This window comes from Agelaius tricolor, unplaced genomic scaffold, assembly GCF_023055355.1.
Source record: "Agelaius tricolor isolate 1412-34295 unplaced genomic scaffold, bAgeTri1.0.p SCAF_8, whole genome shotgun sequence".
NCBI classification, from domain to species: Eukaryota; Metazoa; Chordata; class Aves; order Passeriformes; family Icteridae; genus Agelaius; species Agelaius tricolor.
In genome coordinates this window covers 34,329,440-34,355,913 of record NW_027269268.1, presented here as the reverse complement: position 1 = coordinate 34,355,913, position 26,474 = coordinate 34,329,440, and the positions used below count along the sequence as shown (strand labels likewise).

The window sequence follows — 26,474 nt, the reverse complement described above, 5'->3', positions numbered from 1 at the left end:
CATTTTTTTTCTCTGCTAACAGAAGACAAACTCCAAACAAGCCAAGCACGTTTTTGATTTAATATTGTTGACAGGACCACAGTAGTTTGTCATACATTTCATGAAACACACAGCATAAGCCTCCCATTCTGATCTTTGTGTGTCCCACCAATCTAATGAAAACACTTAAGCTTAAAAATTTTTTTTCTGAAATTATTACATAGTAGACTAAATGCAGGAATAGAAAACAAGAACAGCACTGTACTTAGCATTAGAATACAAAGAAAATTCCTTAGTTCTTTCCAATTTGATTCAAAGTTAAATTTCATTAACATATGAATTACACATAATCTTAAGTCATTATACTCACAAAACCTTACTATTAGATATAAATAATTCTCATCAAGTGTAAAAAATTCCTTAAAGAAAAATAATATCACAGAAAATCAGCAGATCAAAACATTGCATATATTTACCAACCTCCACAAAACAAAATACATGCTTTAGAATAGAAATAAAAGGAATACAACCTACTTCTCTTCCCAGTAAACGTGGCTAACAAAGGAACAATACAAAAGCTGTAAGACCCCACTACCAGCAGTGTCAGTAAGGTAATATCATAGTGGCTTCCTGAGTCAGTCGGTGGTGTTAGTGTAGAATTGAAGAAAATAACAGGAGAAAAATTAGTTTCTGTGCAACTGCGGAGTCCTCCTGGTATAGTCATTTAAAAAAGATCTAAGCGAGCTTAAAGTCTATGAGACTGCAGCCATGTTCAGCCTCTCATATTGCTCTTGCTTGGTCTTCGTGAATCGGAGTGGAAAAAATTGTAAGCTTGAAGGCAGTGGACAAAACAGATTACAGCAGCTAGCAAATCAGGCTAAATAAGGAGTCATCTGTTTGGATACTTAATCTGAATACACTCCTTTGTTATGAAGCGCTGACCCCTTCCTTTGTTACACGAGGGAGCAAAACTAAGAGGACAAAGCTGCTTAGCAACTTAGCAAGATACAGTTCTAAACCTGAACAGCAAAAGTCAACATGGCTGTCACAGTATCAGAACTGATCCCATTACAGAGCAAGATGCACATGCATATTTTATTACACATATTCTTATTCATTAGAGGAATATGTGAGGTTTAGTTTAATGAAGGCAGTATGAGGTGGGGGGGGAGGGGGGAGAAGAATAGGAGAAAATGTTGTTATGTGTGCATGCATATGCGCATATATAAACCACAGACGTGTGCTAAATCACAGCTCTCTTTTTCAGTCCATTGAAGACAGATTTAAGTGACATCTGGCACAAATATAAGGTCTTTGCCTAGTCTTCAAGATATAACAGGTGATACAATACTAGCAGAATATTTGAATGTATTTATTTAAATATGCATAGCTGGGAATACTAATATGTCTGATAGTCACTTGCATGATATTTTCTTAATATTTTTTCCCCCTCAGAACTCCTAAGAAGTGCTGTAGAACTTCAAATCAAAGCAAATCCTGGTATTATTCTCACTAATTTTAATCAAGATTGATTTGGTTAGGTCATACACCAATGTTTACAGCTATCTTAGAAATTACAGAAGTCTACCCATACAAAGATTCATCTTCTAAAAAAAGTTTCACTTATGTGCCTGAAATTTGATCTACATATTTTGTCCTAAAACGCTGAAAGCAGATATAAACTGGTTCAAGAAAACATTTAGCATCGGAAAACCTGTAACACACTGTTCCAAATATTTTGACAAGTAAACCATTCTGTTCAGACATATTACACTACATGTAAACACTAGGCGCTTAAAAAGACATGCTGATTATGTAGTGTTTCAGAATGGAAGAGCAGTTATACTAAAATCTCTACTCATCAACCCAAAATCCAGGGCTCAAAGCTCTTTCTGACAGTATGTCTCAAAAAGGAAAGTTTTAAGTAAAGAGGCAAAAAGAGTAAGACCTAGAACTAATAAGTAGTACAATCAGAATTCACTCAGGTACTTGTCAGACAGGACTCCCTTCACTCCCTTCCAAGAGGATTTTTACCAACAAACAGTTGATGTTGGCTATCAATCAGTTAAAACCCATAACCCTCACATATACTTACAATTAGTGCTGAAAAGACTTTGCTCACTCTGAGCACTGCTGACTGATGAGAGGCTAGGTGTTCTCTCAAGCACTGATCTTTTCACAGGCACTTTGGATTTGGCAAGGGATTTACCAAAGCTAGTCCATGAGGCTGGAGAATTTTTCACTGAGGCATGCCTCTCTCCTGGCAAAGATCCTACACCTGTCAATTAGGGAGGAAAGAGGAGGGAGAAATAAGAACAAAAGGAGTAGGAAAGAAACTTAAATGATTGCTTCTTTTAAGTGTATGCCTACAAATAAAAATATTTACACAGTAAAAATCCATATAAAATGGCTTAATCTACTTCTTTTTGGCATGGTAAAAAGTGCTGTAAATGCATAAAAACAGTTCCAACGACTTAAAGCCTTAGAAACAAGTCAAGAGCTTAATAGATTTGCCTTCAGTGCAGACATCTGCATATATTAAAAAAGTCTTCTTTGTATTTTCCCACCTCACATTATGGTTTCCTGTACTGGCAATCCCACAAAAATATAACCTCCATTTCAAAGACAGTCTAAGAAAGGATTCTTCTGTTTATTCCTCCCCAAAATAGATCCACAACCCCACTCCCCTTGGCCAGATAATTATCTATTATCTCAAAAAGATAAAACCCTTTCAAGGAATTAGCATGAGAGTATCAAATTGCTTTGTACTCATATAATACATATCCTGAAAACTGAGTAGTTCTACAGAACTACTTTAACAGCACTTCCAAAAACAAGTTCTTAATGCCAGTTGGTGCAGAAACATTTTTGCATTAAGTCCAGTTTTCATTTGAGCTTGTTGAATACCAGCACCCAACAGCTAAGTTAATCAAACAGGAAAAGCACCTACATAAGAGATAGGTGTAGGAGGAGCTTACTCTTGCATTACTAACAAAGCAAATACACTTTCCACAAGAAAATCTGAGTTTAGACAAATTAAGCTTCTAGTTTATTTCCTGAGAAGCGGGCACGCAGATTAAAATTTCAATGGCCCAGAGAAGTTATACACACACAGACTTCTCTTGCCAGCTCTGAGTTTATTCCTGCCAGCCCCAGTATCAAGATCTTAGTATCAGCTTTCTGAATATGGATAAAAGTTTTTCATTTTTGTGGAAAAACAGAGAAGACAAACTTAGTTTTTCTTATAACAAAATATTTTCTAAAAAATGTATCTACAATATGTTGATTTCTTATGCCACTGCCATTTTCAAAGCTGACAGTTTATCTTAAAGGAAAAGAAGCAACTACAGTGTCTAAGAATTTACATAGAACAATCAAATTTCTATTTAAAGGGAATACCCTTCCATTACTTCTTGTCACTAAACAACATTTCAATTTTGCTTAAGCTAGAAGACTGCTGAAATATGACAAAATTAGCCAGTAATTTCACTTTAAGCAACACTAGCTTTACTACACGATTTTTACTCCTAAATACTAATGACCAAGAAACCTGCAATTTGCACCAAACCCAGGAAATCATGACATTAAGGGGATTGGATTAAATTTTAGAAAATAAAAACATGCCCAATGTCTGCCTTTCAACAGTAGGTGGTGTGACAGGATTAGGTAACTTGCCTCAAAACATCCTGTATCAAGTAGACAAAACCAGGAACAGGATTGGTAAATGAAAGTATGTCCAAGCTACTTCCCTCAGTTCAGATCAATTCAGAAACAAAAGAGAAGCCTCATAATATATACTAAACCTGCATTAGCCTATTACATACTACTGGTCACAGAATATAACACACAAACTTCAATGAGCAATTAAACAAGCTTTGCATCAGATGTCTCTTCACAGGAACACTATTACTACCTGTCACTAATTATGCAGAACTCTGATTCTGTACATAGCTTTACTGTAGCTTGGTATTAACCCTCTGAGACAAAATTATCAGCCGTATTTTAGAATTTTTTGGAAATTATTGAAAGGGACAATTGAATATATGGAACATGCTAAAGAGCATACAAGCTTTGTTGTGCTATGAGAACACCATAAATTCACACTTTTTAAAAACACCTCTGAAACAGCACTCCAGACAACATAACAGAAACAAATTTATGTGTTTGACCAAAAAAGTTTCTGTCCCATTTGCATGTCATAGAACAAACCTGACAGCTTTATAAAGCTTCCCACAATGTTTTCTAAAATTTTTTCTCATTAATGAGTCAACATACCAGGAAAATAACTAATCCAAACCAGTCAGAATTCCTTTTGTAAATACCCTCCCAGCAAAACAAGGTACAAACCCAAACAACTCCCCCAAAAAACAAACAGAAAGAAGTGTCACTGTGCAAACACTGTGTTTAAAGTTTGTATGACTCACTCATAACCCAGTGAGTTAATGTTCTACATTACAAAAGGGAGCTAGAGGAACAAATGCATTTTATCAGCTGTATTTGATTACTTAAAGGTGAAGGTAACATGTTTGATTGCCATTGTGCTGGACTCATTCATCCATTCCAAAACATACCGGAACAAAATCCTGTTTTCTTCACAGTGATTTTCACTCAAGAGGAATCAAAGTAAGCATGGGAAAATGTGAGTCTTGTCTAGTACAGCATGTTCTCTATACATTATCTGCAGCAAGCCCAACTTCTCTGCAGAGGCTGCAGTGTGGCAGTGCTCTGAGCGCAAACCCATCCAGTGAGCACAGCAATCTCTACCACGTCCAGTTTCAAAAGCATGTCAAACCTTTCCCAAGCAGATCACCTTTTCTCTTAGCTTTTCTGCTGCTTGATACTTTCCTATAATGCTTCTATTAAAGTAATTACTCAAGCACTCAAATGCATTTTTCAAAAGCCCAGCTCGAGGGAGAATTTAAGAAATGACAAAAGATTATTAAGAAACTACTCTAGGCATTACTTCAACTAATGGTTTTAAAAGTTTTTTAATAAGTACCATTCCCTAAGAAAGGAGTTACACAGAATTAAATGCAAAGGTTTTGAAGACAGAAGCAGGAAGATATGGAATACAAACAAAAGTATTGGAAATGAGCATAAAAGCAGGATATTTAGTCAACCATTATTATAAACAAAACAAGCAGCAGCATCAAAGTAACAGGCTTTCATCAGTTATTTAATCTAGTCACTGAAGTGGGATACCAGCAATACTGCATTCCTCTACAGTGAACTAATGAGTTGGCAATTCTTTAGAAAAAAGTCTCCATGCAACAACCATGTTACTTGAACTATATTAAAGTCTCTCTTGTATTGGAATGGAAATCAGCAAAGAACAAAGCTCATTCTTCAAGAAGCTCTGAAGTCAGCTTTCATATCCTTACTCAAATAATCATCCTTTCATATCAATCCATCATAGGTGGTTATTGTCAAGAAAAAGTTAAGGCTTCCTTTAAATAGCACTGGAGCCTAAAAAACCACACAATGACAGAATGTTGACATGAGGCAGACTTAAAGCCAAATACATACATATTCACAAATTCTGAAATTTCATGTCCACCATTTCAAAACACATCAACACATTTTACATCTAGAGCTGAACACTGAGCAATTGGCATTCACTGAGCTACATGGTACCTGGAAATGAGTGGTTGGAAGCCTTTTCCAAACATGAATTTTGAGCACACTAAGTGCAAAAGGAGTTTTCTGAAGGATACTGTTTGCTGTGGCTGCTTTTGTTTAAGCCTAAAGCTAACACTAATAGTTGTTTCAGCCCTTCAATGCCCAACCTCTTGGAAATGTTGAATTTTGGATTTTTGTTTAATGCATTTCTGATTTTCCCTGTGAGTTTAAAAATCCAAAGGGCTCTGTTTTAAAAATGCTAAACTTCTTAGCTGGTAAAAAAGTCCTGTCTAAGCCTACAGTACAAGGTCTTGATAATGCACCTTGGGAGTAAACCTCCAAGAAAACAAGCTTTTTTTGGCATCTACTGAAAAGTACAAGTAAATAATGGAAAAATAAACTGGACTTTGGTATTGTTTCCAGCAGACCGATCTTGCCATACATGTAAGAGTGCCTATGCTTGCCATTTTAAACAGTGTGAAGCAGTAGCAATACTAACAGTTTTCTGATGGCTGCAAGCTCCCCAGTTTGCCTGATTAGCCACTCAGCATTATTAACTATACTATCTATTATGCTATACATGTATCAGTGTTCCTTCAAGGAAGGAAGACTGCTTACAGTATGTTTTGTAATTCTGAGGTAATGTCTTTCTAATTATGTCTCCCTTTTAAAGTCTCAAATTACTACCAAAATTACCAAAAAGGCAGGACACAGTTACATTATGTTGCTATGAATGCTCAAATGTTCAACATAAATGTGGACAAAAGCGGGGAATTTCAAGTTATTTCTGGGTCTTAAAATATTTACAGGAGAGACATTTACTAGTTTAACAGGTAACAGCTGGTCAGAGAACAGTTTATATGCTATGGCAAGATTCAATTCTCCATTGATACAGACTTGGACAGCATTCTTCCCTTTCCCCTACAACCCTCAGACAGGTAGCAAGGAACCAGCAGTAAGCTAGTGCCAAAAATCTAACTAGAGTGTCAGCAGCCATGCAGGTAGGTGTTCACATGTTCTTCCCCCCTCAGCTAAACATTCTTGGACTAAAACTGGAGAACGGATCATCACTACTACAGAGCATTTATAAGCAGTTACCAACAACAAAAACAACCCTTTTTCTTCCCTCAAATGATCCTACCATCAGAAGAGTGACTGGGGTGCTTTCAGTTAGAGGAAGCGAGAGGAAGAGTAGTGTCTCGTGTTTGCCTACTGTTCAATTTCACTTTTTCCCCTTCCTAGGTCCAGTTTTGAAATGTGGCAGATTTCCTCCTGGTTAAACCCTTCCACAATCAGAGACTTCTCCCTTCCCCATCTTCCTTTCAACCCCTTGCATTATAACCTCTCCAGCACCTAGAAACAGCCCTTTTTTACCCTGGCCTCAAGTTTGAGCTCACACCCGCTCTCTCACCTCCTGTCTGCCCACAATGATGCCTACTGGATTTAGTCCATCTTGAGTTTTTCCTTCTGAAGACTGAACTAGAGCAGCCCCATGAGGGACCATGCAGTCTGCACAGTCATGCTACCAACCTCCTATGAGCCCAAGCAAAGCCTATCTCTGGACAGCAGATAGTTTTACACCAGCTTCCCAGGCACAGTAGTGCTCACAAAGCTTGCCCACTCCGGTTTTGCCAGGAGACTCTCGTAGGCTGCATGCTGACTTAAACAATCCAATCCCAACCACTAGCTTTCACACAGCCATGGTAAAGCTCAGTCTGTTTAGGAGTACTGGGCACAAGAAGTCAAATCAATGTACTGCAAGGAAAGCTGAGGCAGAAGCAAACCACCAGGTTGGTGGATGGGGTTCATCCAATCATGCTTTTCATTATTGTACAACTCTCCATACCACACAGCCTTTATGTCTGGCAGTGAATTTTGTTTGACTTAGATTGTTTTAAATCTACACGTTATCTACAAATCTTATGTTTTCTGTTGTGGGACTTCACGTGTTTCTTGAATGAAAGAGGAAGCTCGCTGCAGCCAAACAAACATAAATTTCTTCTGGAAGACAATTATGCGTACTTCCCTCCTCCTTTACACCTACCCTGAGAGAATTCAGAACTAAGTAGTACAGGTAAAGAGTTATTGAAGACACACCAGCATGCCCTAGCAAGTAAATGACTAGGCACCAAGAAATTCCCCTGCAGGGAAGTAGTGCACACCTCTCTCCTAAAGGAGAATATTCTTATAGATACATTCACACTTCTGACAGCGTCAATATGCTGACTGTTAGAATCAGTCTCTGCAAGTACGATCACGCTTCTTGGTACAGGTACAACATACTAAAACTTCAATGGGGCTAGTCACAAAATTGCCTGTAAAAAGTCTGGGAACATATGGGAAAAATTTATTTCCTGAACTATGGTCACTGATGGCACCTTAAGCAACACTGACAGAATGAAGTGCCCCCTTTTGAAAGCCATATTATCTGAATTATCCATAAACTCAAATATTTCCAATTCCCTCTGTCTCTTCTCTCCCATCCCCTCAAAACTCAGATAACCCCATCCAAATTATACAGAGATAAATAATCCAGTTTACTTTGAAGTCATTCACAGCAACAGATCCCATACCACCTCACAAACAAAAACCCTTTCACTTTTACTTGTTTTTCATGGTCAACTTGACTTCCAAAGCTAAATAGGAAGTATTTTATTCCAAAATACATTTTTTTGAAAAACCTATGAAAGCCTTGCAAAAACAAAAGCTGAACCTATCCCACAGGAAGAGTTCCTTGTTAATGAAAAGTAACAAAAGAAAATAGGTGTCAAAATTATGGTAAGCTTTTCTGATAGTGTATGTAGTCAAGGCCAAAAGCAAATTGACAAAGCTTCAATTCAGATTACATCATTTTATAGCTCCTTTCTGGCCTCAAATTGTGAATTGACCATTTTTTAGCTGAATGATCAACACCTGGGCCAGGAATTTAACAATCAGTACTTGGCACAATAAATAAATATATTGCTCCAGGCAGCTTCCAGCAAACCATTCCTGTTGAGGATGTCCAGGAAGTAAGGGCGAAGTAGACTGGAAACGTTACCAGGCAAGTCCAACTCAACTGACTGGAGAAACAGTAAACAGCAAGGCTCTCAGGCCCTCACAATTCACACTGTTTTCTGAACTCTCACAAACTCATCAACTGGACAAAAGTCCTTCTGGATACACAGTGTAATTCTTCCCCAGTTTAGAGAACTAGTTACGAGATACAGAATCACTATGCAGAGGAGATGTCTGGATTATGACGACCAAAGAAGGAGTATGACCCAAGCTTTGTGTCATGTTTTAGTTTCCTCCTTCCTATACCTCTGAAGGGAAACATGCAAGTTTTAAGTTCACTTTTAACACAGGCTTTAATTAGTACAGATATATTAAAGAAAATGAGACTGAAACTCACTAATCTGGACTAAGAAAGACAAATAATCATCCTGGGTAAACTAGTTTATGAAGAACCTGCTTTTAGGATCCATAAAAGAAACTGGCTGCTCTGTAAAAAAAAAAGCATAAAAGGACTGTCTGAAATGAAATTTTAAGCCTTATTTTTTGACCCTGGTGCATTCCAGACCTGTTTGTGAGAAAATATATGAACACCTTTAAAAGTGACTGTCTATTCTAGGATTTTGAGTAAAGTCGTGACTGTTTCAATCCAGAGAACCTGGAAGTTATATTTGTCTTTTTAAATATTTTGTTTCCTCTTGGCAGCATGTCAATCCAGCTTTAAAGAGTCACATGGTAGATAAAAGGAATGATACAAGCTGAAAAACTGTTTTCAGTAACTACATTTGGGTTGGCTCCTAGATCAGTGTCAGAACACAGACTCAAGGACTGTGAGAATGCTTAGTGGAACTAAATTGTTTTGGTCCTGCTTCACTAGTATTGTGAAAGGCTGTACCAAGAAGTCCTGAATTATCAAGTTTATCTATGTCTCCAGCTCTATCAGAACTGACTGAAACCATTTGGTTTGAATTTTCCATCTGAGAAGCCTTTCTTTGTGCAATAAAAAGCAATAACACTCAGTAACAAACTGAGTCTTAATCTGTCCCTGCCTGTTCTGTTTAACTATGGAAGCTTCTCTCAATCACACATTTAATGTATGATCAAGCCAAAATTCAGCTACAGGAATTTAGAAATTATGAACTACAAAGAAAATCAGTATTTCAAAGTATCACTAGTCCTGCATACTGATTTTCTATACCATTTGGGGAATTATTTTTCCCATGCTTCTGGTAGTCGCAGAACACAGGAAAAATCCTTCAGTATGATCAACTTGTCATCAGGGAAAGGACTCACTTGTTCAAAAATATCTTTAAGGAAACACAGAATTCACACTTTAAAGCTTCTCTGTATCCAAACTTTCAGTGGTCTTGTTAAATGCCATAAAAATACCCTCAAGAGAAAAAGGGAGTGACCACTGGACTAGATTAATGGAAATTAGAAGTAAAGCACAGGGCTACTATTACTGCTGAAGGAATATCAGTGACTTAAATCAGAGACAAAAGGGTACCCGAAATGTCAAAAAAAAACCCCACCAGACAGCAAGAGACATTTTTGTTACACAGATGATTTATGTGGTTTCCATTTATTTCTGCAAGTCTTTTAACAGTAAGCAGAGCAATAGTATTACTGACACTTTCAGGTTCCCAAAGAGTTTCAATTACATAGAAAGCATCTTGACAGAGCTAAGACATCCAAAAGAATGTGAAGGTTCTTACAATGAGAAATAATTTAAACTAATAGTGTAATTTTAAGGCAGAACTGAAGGTGAAGTTATAGCATATCAGAACTCTTACTTGCAGGTAAAGCTCCTCTCCTTTACATTATTTCAGGTAGCTTGTCCTAGTCCTAGCTAGTTCACAAAAGGATGGTTAAAAAGGCATTGGTGGGCATATACATTTTTAGATTTACTGTAAATCATTTAGTTTCCTATTTGATGCTGTTTAAATAATTTCCTGTGGCTCAGACTGTCACAGTGCTTTTGTTCAACTGCACAGGTGGTAATATGCAGTTGCTGGGGCACATATGATAGCAGAAAATCATGGAGTGATGTTCCATGGGAACACCAAAGCTCCTTGGCTTCTCCAATCCCCTTCAACTCCTCCCTCCAGGTGAGGCAAAGACATGACTCTTCCCAAACCACAACACCTCAACTATTATCAGGCTATTACTCCTCCACATTGGCTATGACACATCCAAATCAGAAGGCTCTGTGTATTTCATGAGAACAGAAACAACAGTTGCTTTGATTTTGAAACTAGTTCAAAGTCCTCTACCAGGGCTCCAAAATTATATATCCCTTCCAGTAAAAATGGGTAAGTCAAAAATGTTATTCTGTGTTTTAAATTCTAATAAATGTTTTCATTGACAGAAAACAAACACAGCAAGAGACATACAGCCCGCCATCCAGTACTACAGAAACCTACACACCACTCCATGGAAGAGTTACCTGTAGAGAACTCAGATTTTTGTCTTCGAGTGAGTGTCTCATCCCCTCTTATGAAGAAAAGAGATAAACAGTTACAGAAATAATTTTGAAGCATCTAGCTTGCAGCAAATCTGGTCACAGTTGCAGAAATGGGGCTTCATCATTTCCCATATGACTTTGGTACACTGGATCAAGGTGGGCTTGTCTTTTCGAGAACCTATTTCTAATTCAGCAAAAACTTCAAGTTCCAGCTAAAATACACCAATACTGGTGAACAATGCTCAGCAACCATTTTGAAATAAATAAACCTAGTTATTTCTAGCCTAACATGCTCTGCAAATAACCTCACAAAAATAGTGTTTGGGATATGAGTTCTTCTCTCCTTCTGCTGTTCAGGTGAGAATCAGGAAACTTCCTGAGAAGAAATTCTTTCTATTAGGTTAGTATGTTACCACTGAGTACTTAAGTTTTACAAGTGGTAAAAAAAATTACCAAAAAAAAAAATCTTAACTCCTGACAAGTTCCAAGGATCTTTTAACTGGTGTTTTATACATGGCATTTTTTTCTTTCATTTCTTGAACAGCCATTATATGAAGACAGCACTCACAAGCTCTTGATTATTCTAGGAATAATACACACACTAGTACATTTTGGACAGATGCACCACTTCTGTCCCTCACCACACACATGTGAGAGCTGACATAGAGCTATACTATTATTTGTCTTGTTCAGAGTATTTAATGAATTCAACTACATAAACTTCTCTTGTTGCCCAATGATCCAAATACTATCAGTAACTGGAAAAGAAATAGCTGCACATATGTTAATACCTCAGGAAGAAACAAGTTCATTAGGATTTGGACATTTTTAAAACTCAACTTGACAAACAACTGAACAACCTAGTCTGAATTCAGTAATGACCCAGTTACAGGCAACAGGGGCTGGACTAGGCGACCTTCAGAAGTCCTTTCCTTTCTGGATTTAGCTAGTCTGTTTGTAGTCTGACAAAATCCTGACAGCAAACAACTGTACAGCTACTGAATGATTTATCTGGGGGCTGAAGTTTAATACCAAAGTATTCAAATGACTCCACAGGCAAAAACAGTTATACCCCTTCAGGAATGCTTTAGCCTAAAGAGGTAACTGGGTTTGGTTTACAAACTGCCACTTTGTCACAAAAAGTGTATGTACAGTTTTACTTCAAAAATGTTAAAAACAGAAGGGGTAAGCAGCAGTAAGTATGGTTTTACCTGAAAGGTGTGGTCACATAATACTGTGGGGGTTTAGCAGCAATCCCAAATAACTCCTACTTTGCCCCATATCCCACCCCATAATCCTATCCTATGATTTGCATCAGTACAAGGTTTGCCAAGGAGCAAGGACACATTTTTAAAAACTCCCTTTGTAAGGGATGAGGAAGCTAATCTGATACAGTTGAATGCATCAAACCCTACTTCGTCGCACAAAAACACTGCATAAGGAAGATGAAGGGTAATATGTGCTGGCACAAGTAAACTAGGAACATGGAACTGGAGAAAGGGCATGGAGAAAACAAATTTCTTCTCATGTGCAGCATTAAAGTTCCAGTCTTACCAGATCATACCACAAGTTTGAAATGTTGAAGTGCTACTTTTTGCTTTTAGTTTAAGCAGCCTTTTTCCAGTAGGAAAAATTTGGAAAATATTCTACTGACTACCATCATTTCAACGTACATCAATTGGCTAAGGAGTGACAGGTTTATTTAAAAAAACAAATCTGGGGAGTAAATGTTTTTATTTTCAACAGCAAATGACTTCTGTTTCTTCTGAAAGTAATTTTTTTTTTTTTTTCTGAAGGGAAGTAGTCCTATAACTCACCTGTGCTTACATTTATTTCTAGTGACAGTATCATAAATCCTATCTGGATTAATAACCTAAAGGAAAACTCTGTATCTATCCATCTCTCTTTTTCTAAGGCCATAATTACAGACAGGAAAGGTTTGGGCTGGTATTTAGGGGGGTGATGAGTTCTCCAAGAAACTGGCAGCCTACAGGTTGGTGCCTGGTTCACTGAGCAAGTGCCTCACATGAGCAAGCCTCAAATGGGAGAATAGTCTATGCCCACTTTCTTTGAGGGACTCATCTCATAAAGGCCTACATGCATACACAGATTTTATCACACTTCACCACCTGTATATAATTAAGAGGACTTTTTTTTACTGTTTTATAATCTTAGATTGAGTGGGTTAAAAAATAAAAAAAAGAACAGGTTTTACTGGGTACAGCTGGGTGTGTACTCTCCAAATTACAGTGCATTGCAGTGTAGTCATTCATAGACAGGCTACCTTTGCAGCTAGTTATATTGCCACACTTGGTTAAAAAACCCCAGCACATAATCTACCAGAGCACTTCTGAATCCCTGTAATACACTTACAGAATGTAGTTTCTAGTCATGAGACTTGAGCAGCAGCCTACAGACTAGATGAGAGATTCATCCCTGCCCTTGCTACTAATCAGTCTGAGTTTAATTAGCAGCTCAAGCAGTAGTCTCACCTTCAATTATGTTCTCCCCTTTCTAGAAACTACAGAGCTGTGCTAAAATTAGATTGAACAAAATATGTTGTGTCCTGAAATAAGGACTCATTCCCATTGGGGTAGCATGCAGTTGCTTATCACAAGAGCACTGTACTTGAGCACTCTATTTTTCCCTCTTTCAAGTAATTTTAGTTGTAATTTCCCAAAATCCTATAATAGAACAAAATATAAATAATATTTAATATTGATTTTTGTAATAGCACCACACCCTGTATTAGCAATTTACAATTTAGACAGTATTGTATTTAAGACTGACATATAGCTCTGTACCACCCTAAAAGTTGTGTCAGAAAGTACCTTAAGTATGATACCTTAATTTTAAGAAACTAGTTAAGTGGTAATATTCCAGTGAAAAATTCTCTTACCAGAGTTTGATGACATAAGAGCTTCTTTGTGAGAAGGTGTTTTAATAGTGCTGATAGTTTTATTTTCACATCCTTTCTTCAAGGTCAACACAGATGGCACCATTTTAACCTTGGGAGTTAATACATTTCGTAATGTGATTTGGTCTTTCTTTGGTATGTTTTTCCCTTGTGTTGTTCCATCTTTCACAGAAGGCATCTGTTTTAAGAAAAAAACAGAAAGCAAAAGCCAACAACAATTCAACCCACACACCACCACTGTGAGAAACTAAAGATCTCTCTCTGCAGCATCTGCAATGAAATACTGACCACTCAAGTAGGAAACATGCTTAGTCTTTATCCCATTGTCAACATCTGCAGTTCAGAACCTCAAGAACAATCCCCTGAATGGCCTTCAGCAATGCAAACCTATTAGTTTGAAGCTAATCACTAGTAATGACCAACACACTAAAAAGAGGTTACAGAGGTCATCAGAATTTCTTCCTCCCCAGACTCTAATTAAACCACTCAATTACATGACTACACCTACTCTCAAAATCAACGAACTACACATGTTCAAGGCCCTGAAAATTTAGTTGTCCTGTACTACCTGAAATGTCACAGTCCTTGTAATTAGTTTCCTGACCTAGGTCTTATGTCACAACAGCTTAAAATCCTTCACATTGAGGTGCCATACACAAAACATAAGTGCAAGAGTAGATCCAGGACAGGTATAAAATAACTGGTTTATATGTGTGAAACTGGTTTATATATGTTTCACACAGAATTCTTGCTCCAGTTGATACAGCCTTTAGTTCACAGCCACTCCTGTCAGGCCTATAAAGACACACTTGACAGTTCAGCTCTTCATGTGCTTTTCTGTGACTCAAGCTGAGTGCAGCAGTTCGGTCAGAGTACCAGACTTTCCATTTTCAATGACAATCCTCATGCTCATTTTCAAATGTTAATTTGTACTTTTCCACTTAAGAAGACCATTCTTAAATTTAATCCAGCTGATTTGTCTACTGTGCATTTCATAGAAATTTCTCTATTGCTTCTCCAGGTACAAGCAGAACAATTAAAATCACAAAGTTTTCCTTTTTGGCAATGGAATGAATTAAAAGCACTCTCTCCAACTCTTCATGCCAAAAGTAAGGACTGACAAAGAATGCAAACTCATAAAGACTGTAGAATTAAAATAGACCATCCTTGCTTTCATTCTTACTTAGGTTTTCAAGTTAAATTATTAGCCAAATAATAGTACTTTTTACTTTCTTGTGCAGTGTTTCAAAAATGTTCTAAGTAGCTTCTCCCGTATACTGAGCTTCACTGAAATTTTTCTGGCAAATTAGTAAGTCCTGTCAAAAATTCAGACGACAGTTTTACCAGTAATAGTTGCTGCCTCCATTTCACCAATTTAATGTAAGCTATTGAATCCACAAGCCAGCAACAAGAGAGACTCCAAAAAGCACTGTGTCCCTACTACACCTCCTGAAATCCTGGTCAACCCAATTCTGACACTCTTCCTTTCTTTCCCCTTCTCCTTGTCTTTTAACCTTCTTTCAGTGCATTTGAAAGCAGCATGTTTCTCCTGACAGGCAGCTGACTCATCCCAAAATATTTCCCAACCAACCAGCACAGGAATACCTCCCGGCCAGGAAGTTTGCACCTTCCAGCTGGCAGACTGCCTAAAACCAGGTATATGCCCTCTGCATGAGAAATATTTCCTGACTACTCCCAACTATTCTAATGAGTCCCAGCTCTACTTCAAACAAATAAACTCCTACATTATACAAAGGAGACAGTGAAATTAAGTTGTTAAAATAAAATGTTTCACCAATTTATTGTCTCTGGGTTTTGTGTGACTTAATGTTACTGTTCATATAAGCACAACATTTACACAACTAATTTTTAAAAGTCTACTTTAGTTCTAAAGCACATTTTGAAAGAAAATTCCCAAACCAGCACTTTATCTCTAACGTCTATTTGAAGTTACAGCACCGCTAGAATAATCTTGAAGAAATGTACATTAAAAGCTGTATTTAGAAAACCTCACCAAGTTAGGCTAGGCAATTTTACAAGGTTGACTAAACTAAGACTTGTTTGCTTTTTTTAGACTTCTTACAAACTGTATTGTCTTAAAAAAGGACTTTACTAAAAAAAATTGTGTTATGGAACAAGATGAAGGTGGAGACACTAAATTGCAGCTGAAGCCAACTGCAACTAATCTGTAAAACAATACTTCTTCAGTGCCTTTACTAGGGAGAGACTCCGTGTAGAAATCAACACTACAGCTACATTTGCAGACACCAAACCCATTCCATAATTTTCACACTGTGCAATACTGAATTTCCTTTTCTGCAAATGTACAAAACAGACAAGTAAGCATGAAAGCAAAAAAACTTACCAAAGGAACAGAGTGCACTTCAAATGTTACATCTTTTACCAATGTGTCTTCTAGAAACACTCCCATGTTGCTGCTTTGCTCTTCTTCACCTTTGGTCAGGTCGATGTTTTGAGAACAAGGTGTCATTAAGGAGTTTAAACTTTCCATTTTATCATTTAACATGTCTTTTGAGCTCTCTCTAGATGCTGGAAGTGCAGCAGAAGCCAAGGAGCACACCGGATGGGAAGCACTTGCTTTGTCAATGTCTTGCAGACTTAACTTTAATGCAGGTGTTTTTGAAACCTTATGGGAAGCATTTCGGGGATGTGCTGTGGCATGATCAACTTGGCTAGTGAAAAGGTGTTTGTTAACATGTAGCTTATGGGGCTTATTTACAGGCAATTCCACCTTAGTATCTTTAGCTGGATCTACTGCTTTCTTCAGCACTTTTATAGAGGAGGACAATTGCCTTGGGGAACCAACCCTTGAAGGTGAGGAGACAGATGATAGTTGACGGGACTGGGGAGACTGTTTTAATGCTGCACTGTCTCTTGGCTGTGGCACAGGTCTAGACACAACCTTTGGCTTAACATTTTTAAAATTAGGTTTGGGAAAACTAACTATCTCTGATTTCCTTGCTTTGGTAATTGTTGATGCAATAGGAGACCTGCCCATTGATTTTCTTGCAGTTTGATCTGAACTAGCTTTAAGCCCAGACCTGCTACGCCCTCCTACAAATGCTTCACTTTGTCTTAGTCTAGAAGACTTGTCTCCAAGTTCTTCCAAAGCTGAAACAGAAAAAGTCCTATTTTTTGACCGTTCTTTAGGAGTTGAAGTACATAGAGATGAATTGCTTTCATCAGCTGTTGGACTGAAGACTAAAAAAGTTGCTTCGCATTTCAGCTCAGGCATAACCGTCTTCTTTAATTTTGGAACACTGCAAGATACAGAAGGAATGTTGTGCATATTCTGAAGAGCAGCATTTCCAGAGATACTCTGTTCTTTGGTTAAAGGTTCACTAGTTTTGTTTGATACTTGTTCTCCTTCTATTTGATCTACTGGGAGAAGGTGCACACTATTTACAACACTATCCATGCATGTTTCAGCATTGGAATTCCCAGTTCCTTCATGGAAAGGAGTAATCTGCAAGGATTTCACTTGGTCATCCTCATTAATATTAATGCATGGTGATAATGCATCTAGCTTATAAGGATCTATACATCCAGCAGGTAGCTCTACAGCCTGTGCTTCTGTTTCCTGTGATTCATTATCATTCTTGATAGGGTTTTTTTGATAGGGCTCAACACCTGCAGAGGTGAAATTAGGTGTTCTTTCTGAGCTGGTTCTATCAAATTTCTCTGAGATAGATACTTCAGAAGAGACCAGTGTTTCCCCCAGATGCATGTCATCTTTTTGATCAGTTCTCAGATTTTCACCTGTAACATTAGTAACATCCAATGTGCTCAGCTGGCAGCATGCCCTGTCATTTTCCAGGGACTGCATGTTCTCCTCTGAAGCAGGAAGAGTTAGTACAGACTTAGAGTCAGTCTGACTGTAAGGCACTGAGTGTTTGATACTCTGATTTTGCATTTTTGCCATAGCAAAATCACCTTTCACTAAGCTTGTTGTTGCTTCCAAGCCACAGTTCAAAGGACACATACATGTCTGCTCAGTCCCAGAAGACCTGTGCGCAGCATCTGTATCTCCCAATGGAGCTCCTGGGCAGCCGTATTTACCAGGTGTCTTCTGCAGGTCAAGCACTTCAATACACTGCTGTTTTAAAAGACTTCTGAAGTTGCCCTTATTTTCAAAAATGGTATCACCCTCATGCTCAGCCCCTATATTTTGGGCAGTTGAATTACCATGTATCTTGGTGGCACAATTCTCTGAGGAAGGTGTACCTCTGTCACATGCATAGCTATTTCCATTTTCATCCCTTATAAGTAAGGAAGACTTCAACCCATTCTTTGCTTTGTCATCGGACTTCCCAACATTCATTTTGAAAGCTAAATTTTAAACTTTTTTCATTTTAGAATTCTTTAAAATCTCAGAGAATGCAGATTCTTCTGAACTTTGCAGGAAAAAAAACAACTTCTTTTCCCTGGAATGTGTCAATTGTCCTGAAAGATATTTAAAAAGCAGTTCTTTGTTTTCATGTTTCCCAAGAAGATTCAAATGTTCTGGAATTAAAAAGAAATTTTTAAAAGTTAACCAAACCAGGATTTTAAGACAGTAAGCATTCCCAAGTTCCTAGTCTTCAGACATCAGAGCAGCAACACAGAAGCAACATTCAGAACCCCAGCAAAGAAAAACTTCAGTCTTCACCCCTTGCTGCAGAGCACCTAGAGACTGCTGTTTCTCTGCACTGAAGGCCTTTTTCCTGCCCTTCAAGGCAGGAATGCATAGCAGAGGCAGCTGAAGATTTTGGAAGAGTTACTTAAGACATTTGAGTTGAAATAGAGAGGAGAGGGAGGTTTGGGATCAGTTCTGGGGCTACAGCAGTACACATGCCCCCATAGTGGGGCAGCCAACTGTAAATGCACGTGGGATCCCTTCAGAGTCACTGGAAAGCAATTCCATATCAGTTAACTGCCTCCATCTTCTATAAAGATGAGCCAAGATTAGCCAAGTGACAAAACAATTCCAATGTCCTCTCCAGCAGAGCGGAGCCATATACCCTCACCCAAAACCCAATGGAAAGGCAAAGGGGTGGGACTGACATGGACAGACGATGGAGGACAACTGACCACACACGGAGTGGAGATTCACAAACAAAAAACAGCACAGAGCCCTTGCAACATATAGTGACAAGCTCCTAACAAGCACTGAGACTGCACCCAAGTACCAAAACCACAAAGATGTGAATGAGAGAGAAGATCAAACTGTCCAAAGCAGCTGGATGACCTCTGGAGCACTCCATATGAAAGGCTCCTAGTACCAGAAATGAGACCAGAGGCAGGAAGAACCTCAGATTTATAACATATAGTTGCAGTGGGTGGGGAATCTGCCAGAAGGAAGCTTTTGGAGCAATTAAAACCTGAATAGGTGGAAGAAGTTCAATAGATCTGACAAGGCAATCTGGCTGAAGATGCATTCTTGGACAAAGGTCAGCTTCCCAACTGAAGAAAATGAACACCTTGAACACCTTCACCTGTCTGGAATAACAGACTATACTCTTCAACCAAAGAGTAGGAAGAAGGACACTTGTCATCAAAAACAATGAGCAAACAGGTCTCTGGTGTTCAAATAAAAATGCAGACTGATATCAGAGTGTGGTGTCCTCAAACAAGAGCACTGATCTAATGACATATTTGAAATTTGGTGCAGCAGTACATGTAAATCAGGATTAAGTATGGAAGGTGGGCGGAATAACTCATAACTCACATAAGAATTATATTAAAGTCCAAAATTATTTCACTGTTTCAACTATGGTGACAATACTGGATGCAATACAAGACAGTTGCAACAAGATCAGAAAAGATTATAATAATACTGATAATACTAATATTAGATTTCTGGTATCGCAATGTTGCTTAGGAACATTGAAGAATAATTCTGTAATCATATTTTTGTAAAGGAATCAAAGACTTCTTTGGGAAACAAGTTTGTTCTGAGAAGCAACTCTTGATTTGTTCTTTAACAAGTACGTTTGAATCCTCACAGAAACCATATAAACCATTCTGGAAACCACAGCAGGGGAAAGAAAACAAACTCTCATGCACAAATACTTTGGAAAGTGTAAAATGAAGTCAGCACACTAAGTAGGGAAAGGTAAGTGATTTCTTGCATTATTCAAAATGCAAGAATTTTTTTTTTTTTTAAACATCTTGCAAAAAACTTTTCTTTAAAACTTTCTTTGTTCAGCTGGAAACACAGCTTGAGTGACTACATTCAAATAAAGCCTTTATCGCACTAATGAAAAGTATAAAGCTGCAGGGCCGATAAATAGTTTTGAGAACAAAACAACAACATCCAAAGTAAGACTACTATAGAACTTCAAGAATTTGTCTGCTCACTATGAACCAAACACAGAGTGGATTCTGGTCAATAACCCATTTTCTTTACATGGTACTTTGAACATCTGACTCAGATTGAAGGTAAAAAGACCATGAAACAAGGAAAAAAAAAAGCTACTGAGATCAGACAGCACACCTTCCTCTGCCCCCCTCCCATGCCCAAGATGAAAAGACTTGTCTAGTTAAAACATCTCCTGCTTCTTCAAGGCTGATCTAGATCTTTTGCTTACTGACTATTATTCCATCCCTAAAGAAACATAAACAACTGTAGTACCTTCACTTTCACCTTTAATTAGGAAACTTATGCAGATTGAAGAGTTCTTAAAAAGGTCTTCCCTGAAGGCAGGGCAAGAATCTGTTCTGAATAATTTTCCATTAGTTTAAGTCAATCACAGAATCAACTGCTGAAAAATATTTGCAAACTTTGCTTTCACTGTTGTTTTGACACATTGAAACTTGTTTCTGCTTGTCTGGATACTAGCCCTTAACACAGCTTGCTCACCTAGTCATGCAACAGAAGTTAAGATTCCATTTTGTTGCAGCAGTAGCTTTGATCAAACCAGAAGTCTCACCTCTTTCAAGAGTTTTCCTTCTGAAGAAAATAGGCAATTTCAAGCCTTAGCAAGAATAAAATCCCAAGAATTTAAAGAATGTTGCATTACCTTACAGTATATGTAGCTAATAATGCCAAAATTTGAAACAACACAGTTAGGTAAGTAAAGCTTGATTCAACTGATGCTGAAGAAACTCCAAAAAAGTAAAAGCAGATTTGATACTGAGTAGAGAAATGAGGAAGCACAATAAAGTTGCACATACCAAGGTGGACATATACATATATAAGTCTGTTACTCAAGGCTCTGGACTTTCAAATAGCCAGAGCACCTGTAGAAATCAATTACTAATTCAACTATTTTTAAAGCAAGCCTTCACTTTCACAATCAATACTTTCATGAACAAGTAGACTGGCTTCACATCCATATTTAGAGTCCTGAAAGCATCCTGCATAAAAAGAGAGGCATTCCTAAGGATCAGCTATGGTATTTAAAAATCTGATGAGCATTACTCCTTAAAGAATTGGCATTCTGTAACTTTCATATAACAAAGAAATTCATTAGTTTTAGATTTGCCATATAAGGCTGAATGCAAAATTAACCTCAGCCCAGCATCTCCTCCATGGGGAGGGAGTCAGTAGCAGAAACACAGACATAACAAGTCGCCCTCACTGAGAACACACTGTTCCTGGCAACTCGTGACTGGAGGAATTCTCTAAACTAAATACTAATAAATTTGCTTTGACTTGGTCTTACATCAAGCATTATGAATGCTTGGCCTCCACAACACACTACAGTGCAGTGCAAAACAGTTCAGTCTGGTTTTGCCTTCAGTAAAGCTCAGCTTTACTGAAGCTCAGCTTTACTTCAGTTGCATACTTCCAGTGCTTATACACAGCAGAAAAAGTCTGCAGTACCTGAGCTCAAAGTTTTCCCCTTCCTCAACTGAAATAAGAGCTTGGGGTAACAGCAGGACCACTTAGAAAACAAAAACAAAAAATCCAAACCAAACCAAAACCAAAACCAAACCAAACCAACAAAAAACCACAACAAAAGAAGCTTGGCAAGTAGGCTCTCCTAAAAAGAGGAGGGATTGGCTGCCAACTGCCCCGGATCCTGGAGAAATACACTAAATACACTACAACATACAGAACTGGGCTCAGAGCAAGATCTTGTCACTTCTACTAACCAACAAGAAGCGTCCAGGGGTGTGCTGTTAAAGGGCAGGGGGATAGTCACTTGTTCAGGGTGAGGTAAACAGGAATCAAAACCAGATAATTACAATACATAATTCAACTCACAGGTTGACAAATTACTACAAGAATTCAAGTTAGTTTGTGTTAGTGTCACCATGCAGACGTTAATAATTTTTAACTTTTCCTGGTACTCCATCTGGAACTTGATTCTTTCAAGCAAATCATCACAGAGCATTTACTCAAACCCATCAGCTGTTTGTGAAGCCTGCATGAAGGGGGGGACATGGGGTGGGGAATAAATCTGAAAGGAGAGGGCATGCCCAGACATGCAGGGAGGCTGTCTAGAGTGCTCTAATTAACTGAACATGCTTTGATACCAGGCAAAATGCAGCATCAGCATTACCTCACAAAACCATATTATATGGTCATGATTACCTGAAATTAAAAACCATACAAAGCATTTCATATGTGAATGCATTACACTACAACCAGTTTACTTGCCCATGTCCTGGAACACAACACAAAAACAGAAGTATGACTTTTTCAGCACATACACCTGAAGGCAGAGATGGCATCACCAACAGCAACCAAGCATCCCTCCCAACATGCTGTTCAGTGTTGCTTGAATATGCCCCATAAGAAAGCACTAGGAAAACACAAAACGGTTCAGGCAATATTGCATTTACACAGAATTGCAAATTTCAGAGCTCTCTCTGCTGCCTCAGTAATGTCACATTCTAATGTAAACTAGCCTATTGCCAAGCTAATTCAAACTATACTAGAGAGGATTAGGTTAAGCTCCTATAACAACTTCACACAAACATTTATAACATTACAAGTACAATCTACTCCTAAAAGTGGATTACATTAAGTTCTCATATACTCATGGCATTGCTTGCTTCAGAATACATAGTATCGTCAGTGAGTTTACTGAGAAGATGTTTAGAAAAGAAGAAAAAACCCCAACAAACTATCAAACCAAAGACAAACCCACCCCACAGGGTAGCTAAGCAATATCTGTACACTTCAGTAAACGACATTTTAGAAATCAGAAACCATGTTAGACCCTTGATACAGTAAGGAGAAATAATGCGCAAGCTATGTTTGCAAGCAATCATGCAGGCATTTTTGATTGAAGGAATACTATCACTTCCAAAGGCATAAACCATCAGGTTTTGCCTTCTACTGGGCTATTTGCTAGTCTGTTTCAAGACTGAAGCAGCAGCATAACATAAAAGTTACAGTAATCAAGGAGCATTAATTTTAATCAGTTACATCTTGGCTCTAAGATATGGAAGAAGTAAAGTAGAACAGCAGTTCCACTTTGCTAAGATGAAAAGTCCTTATCTACTTAACTACTTATAAACTCTGGCCATCCTTGTTGTCCTGTTTTTTAGAATATTGTACTGTTCTCTCCATCTTCAATTTCAGACTATTTGTAAGCACATAACACACAGAGATACTTCAACAGATTTATACAGCGTCTTGACAGTACCATTCTTCCTTTAATAATTGACAATTTTTGAATTTTATTGTTAGGTAAGTTTTAGGAGAACTCTGTATTCAGTTGTGGAGCACTAGTCCAGTAATTTTTTTTAAAGAATAAAGCCCATCTTTTACTTAGATAACCAAGATACTTAATAACATTGTCTAGAAATGTCATCCAGTATTCTAGTGATTTGGAGGTACATGCAACCTCCTAGACCAGAGTGCTCTGCAAGTGCAAATTTCTTTTCCCCCACTCTGTTTTACAGCAACTGCCAGGAGGAAACTCACATAAGAAAGAGCTAAACAAACACCAGCTACTAACACACTGAAAGTAAGGAAGTGTACTTTATTGTCTGAGATTAAGTGCATGATCAAACAAAACCAAAGGTACCTATCTCAATGTGGAAGAGCAATAAGTCCCTCACTTGAATAGTTCAGCACACTCTCATTAGTAAATCAGACTCATTTGCAGCTTCATTAAGACAGCATTCATTGCTAAAATTGTCAGACTACTCACAAGGTTTTCAACATGGTCAGTAATACACTTAGTTATAAATTGTTTATATATCCATTGCCACCACAAACAAAGTCTGTGCATGGTTTTCCACGAGATCAATGTCTGTTCCTCTTTAGGAACTTGCAAGAATGCCATTAGGTTCTTTCTTAATGGTAAATTAGACATTACCTTTTCAGAAAGAGACTTTGGGGATTTTTTTTTTTTTTGCTATTTTATCACTACTAAAATATTTAGCAAGAGCATATGTTATTATACAAGGAAGGATAAGCTTTCAGGTCAAAATGAAAATAAGGAGCTTGAACTTGAAAAAACAAACAGTACATTTATTATGGCACTTCCTTGCAAGGTCAAGGTTCAGGTACTTCTTTTTGAAAGATTTGATTGAATAGGTAAGCACAAACAAGCCTGAGACTGTCAGAGCTCAGTGTTCAACAATCCTCATCAGTCTTCAAGTTATTTGACTAGATAGGGATTACAAATCAGATCACCTTCTCTGTTTCCTGCAATTCTGCTAAACTCGTTTTGTCCACTGCTACTATTTAAAGGGTACATTCATACATTTTGGTATTTTGAAGCTATGAAACAGTGAGCAAGGATTATTCACAGAAATTTCCCCTCTGATTGAAATGTTATTCCCTACTAATGGAAATACTATCAGTATAGGAAGAAAGGCAGTAATGTATTATGCAGAACAAAAACACTTTGTCAACTCCTGCTACGTCTGCTATCTGCTCACAGACCAAATAAGGTTTGTGCTCTTCAAGAGTGCTCTCAAGTTTCAAGCTAGTCTTCAGACATCCAGCAATTTTCCTGACACCTCTTATCATACGTTCTTGATCATAATTTCTCATTCTCTGACAAAGTTCCATCCATCAGCACCCTTGCTGCCCATTTTCCTTTAAATCAACTTCAAACAGAAGCTGTTCCAAACTAACAGGTCATTCCTTCCACCAGACTTTCTATCCTGCATTGTTTCTCTTCTTTTACAGACCTGTCAATCCTCTTAAGTTTCCCCATGTTCTTCTGTTCTCATCCTAGCTAAGTCAAACCTAGTAGAGAAGCAGGTACACAGGGAAGCAGGAATAGTCAGTCATAACACCTTGGATTCTTAAGACAAATGGCAAAGTGTTTTTGCTGCTGGCTTTATGGTGGTTTGGTTTTGGCTGGTTTTTTTCTTTGCTTGCGTGTGATTTTTAACATTTGGGTTTTAAATATCCTGGTTATTTAATAATATTTAAGTGAAGACTGTCTGCTGTTAATCTCTTGTCTGACAAGTACAAAGCTTTCAAAAAAGCAGAAATACTCTGCAGATGCAGCACAACATTGCAAGATTAGTGGCTAAAATGCCAGTTGTAACCTTTGGAGGAAGAAAAAAAAAAGGTGGTTGTTCTCTAAAAATGAGCCACAACTTGGCAGGTGAGAGTAGAAATGGCTTTAACCATTTCCACAATGTGCCAGGCAGCATACACTGAGAGTTCTTAAGGTTATGTGTTAACTTGAAGCTTTTCATGTCCTGAACTTTTTACAAAGCATCAGTGCCCACAGCCCTAGAGTGAGTGCTCCAACTTGGAGATGACAGTAGCAGCACTCTCTGCATGGACTCTGTCAATGGAATCAGACTGTTACAGACACAGATTCAGCTGCTCCCATGCATTGCATGTCCTTCAGATCTTCACCTACAACTGAAAAGCCTTTCAGCATTTGGCTATATTTAACAGAGACAAATGACATATATGACATATTTAACAGAGACAGAGACTAGACATATGATCATATGTCTAGAGGAGTGTTCTGTGCAATGCATCTATAACTTGATTAATTTCTATGAAAAAGCAGACCAAAATGATAACTAATGACTGAAAGAGTAGCACCTTTGCCATGATACTGCTTTGCAGTAGAAATTGAAGAATTAATCAATATGCTTAGGATTTCTCACATTAACCACGTCAGAAATTTAACCAGCTTGCTGTTTTTGCAGACTCAAAAGTTGTTTGCTGTGCAGAAGTGGTCAATTACTCAGTAAAGACTACAGCCAGCCAAGAATAGTTTCCACTGACACATCAAGAAGTTCTACCACTGAGTTAGGACTGCACTTTTGCACAGCAACATCATCACAGCAGAATTTAATTCTGAAGATGATGCCTTTGCCAATTAAAAAACTGCTTTTAGACTTAAAAAACTATGTAGGCTATTGATTCTATATAGTGGAAAAAAAATTAACAAAACTGCAATAAACTGGTTACAGGAAATAATATTTTGGTAGCCAAACAGGAAGCAGCATCAACCCAATGATTAGAAGTCCTAAAGGCATAATGGTTTTTAAGGACTTTCAGTAAGTATTGCTGGAGAGTAGTTTAAATACCAACAGTTTTCCCAATATTTCACCTTC

The 26,474-nt window shown here is 37.9% G+C and overlaps 1 protein-coding gene across 3 annotated transcripts in view; it reads right to left on the bottom strand.

The window, feature by feature from the left end:
- The window catches only part of MTUS1 (microtubule associated scaffold protein 1), a 121,887-nt gene that overhangs the window by 69,740 nt on the left and 25,673 nt on the right, over positions 1-26,474 (bottom strand). For 2 of the 3 annotated variants that reach the window (XM_071432282.1, XM_071432281.1), the window contains exons 2-4: positions 16,339-18,497; positions 13,956-14,151; positions 2,075-2,257 (exon numbers count right to left, since the gene is read on the bottom strand). In XM_071432282.1, the coding sequence (XP_071288383.1) occupies positions 2,075-2,257; positions 13,956-14,151; positions 16,339-18,315 (2,356 nt within the window). In that variant the 5' untranslated portion in view covers positions 18,316-18,497. Of the gene's footprint in view, positions 1-513; positions 784-2,074; positions 2,258-13,955; positions 14,152-16,338; positions 18,498-26,474 lie in introns of those variants that run through there. The other variant, XM_071432283.1, reaches the window with a different exon arrangement.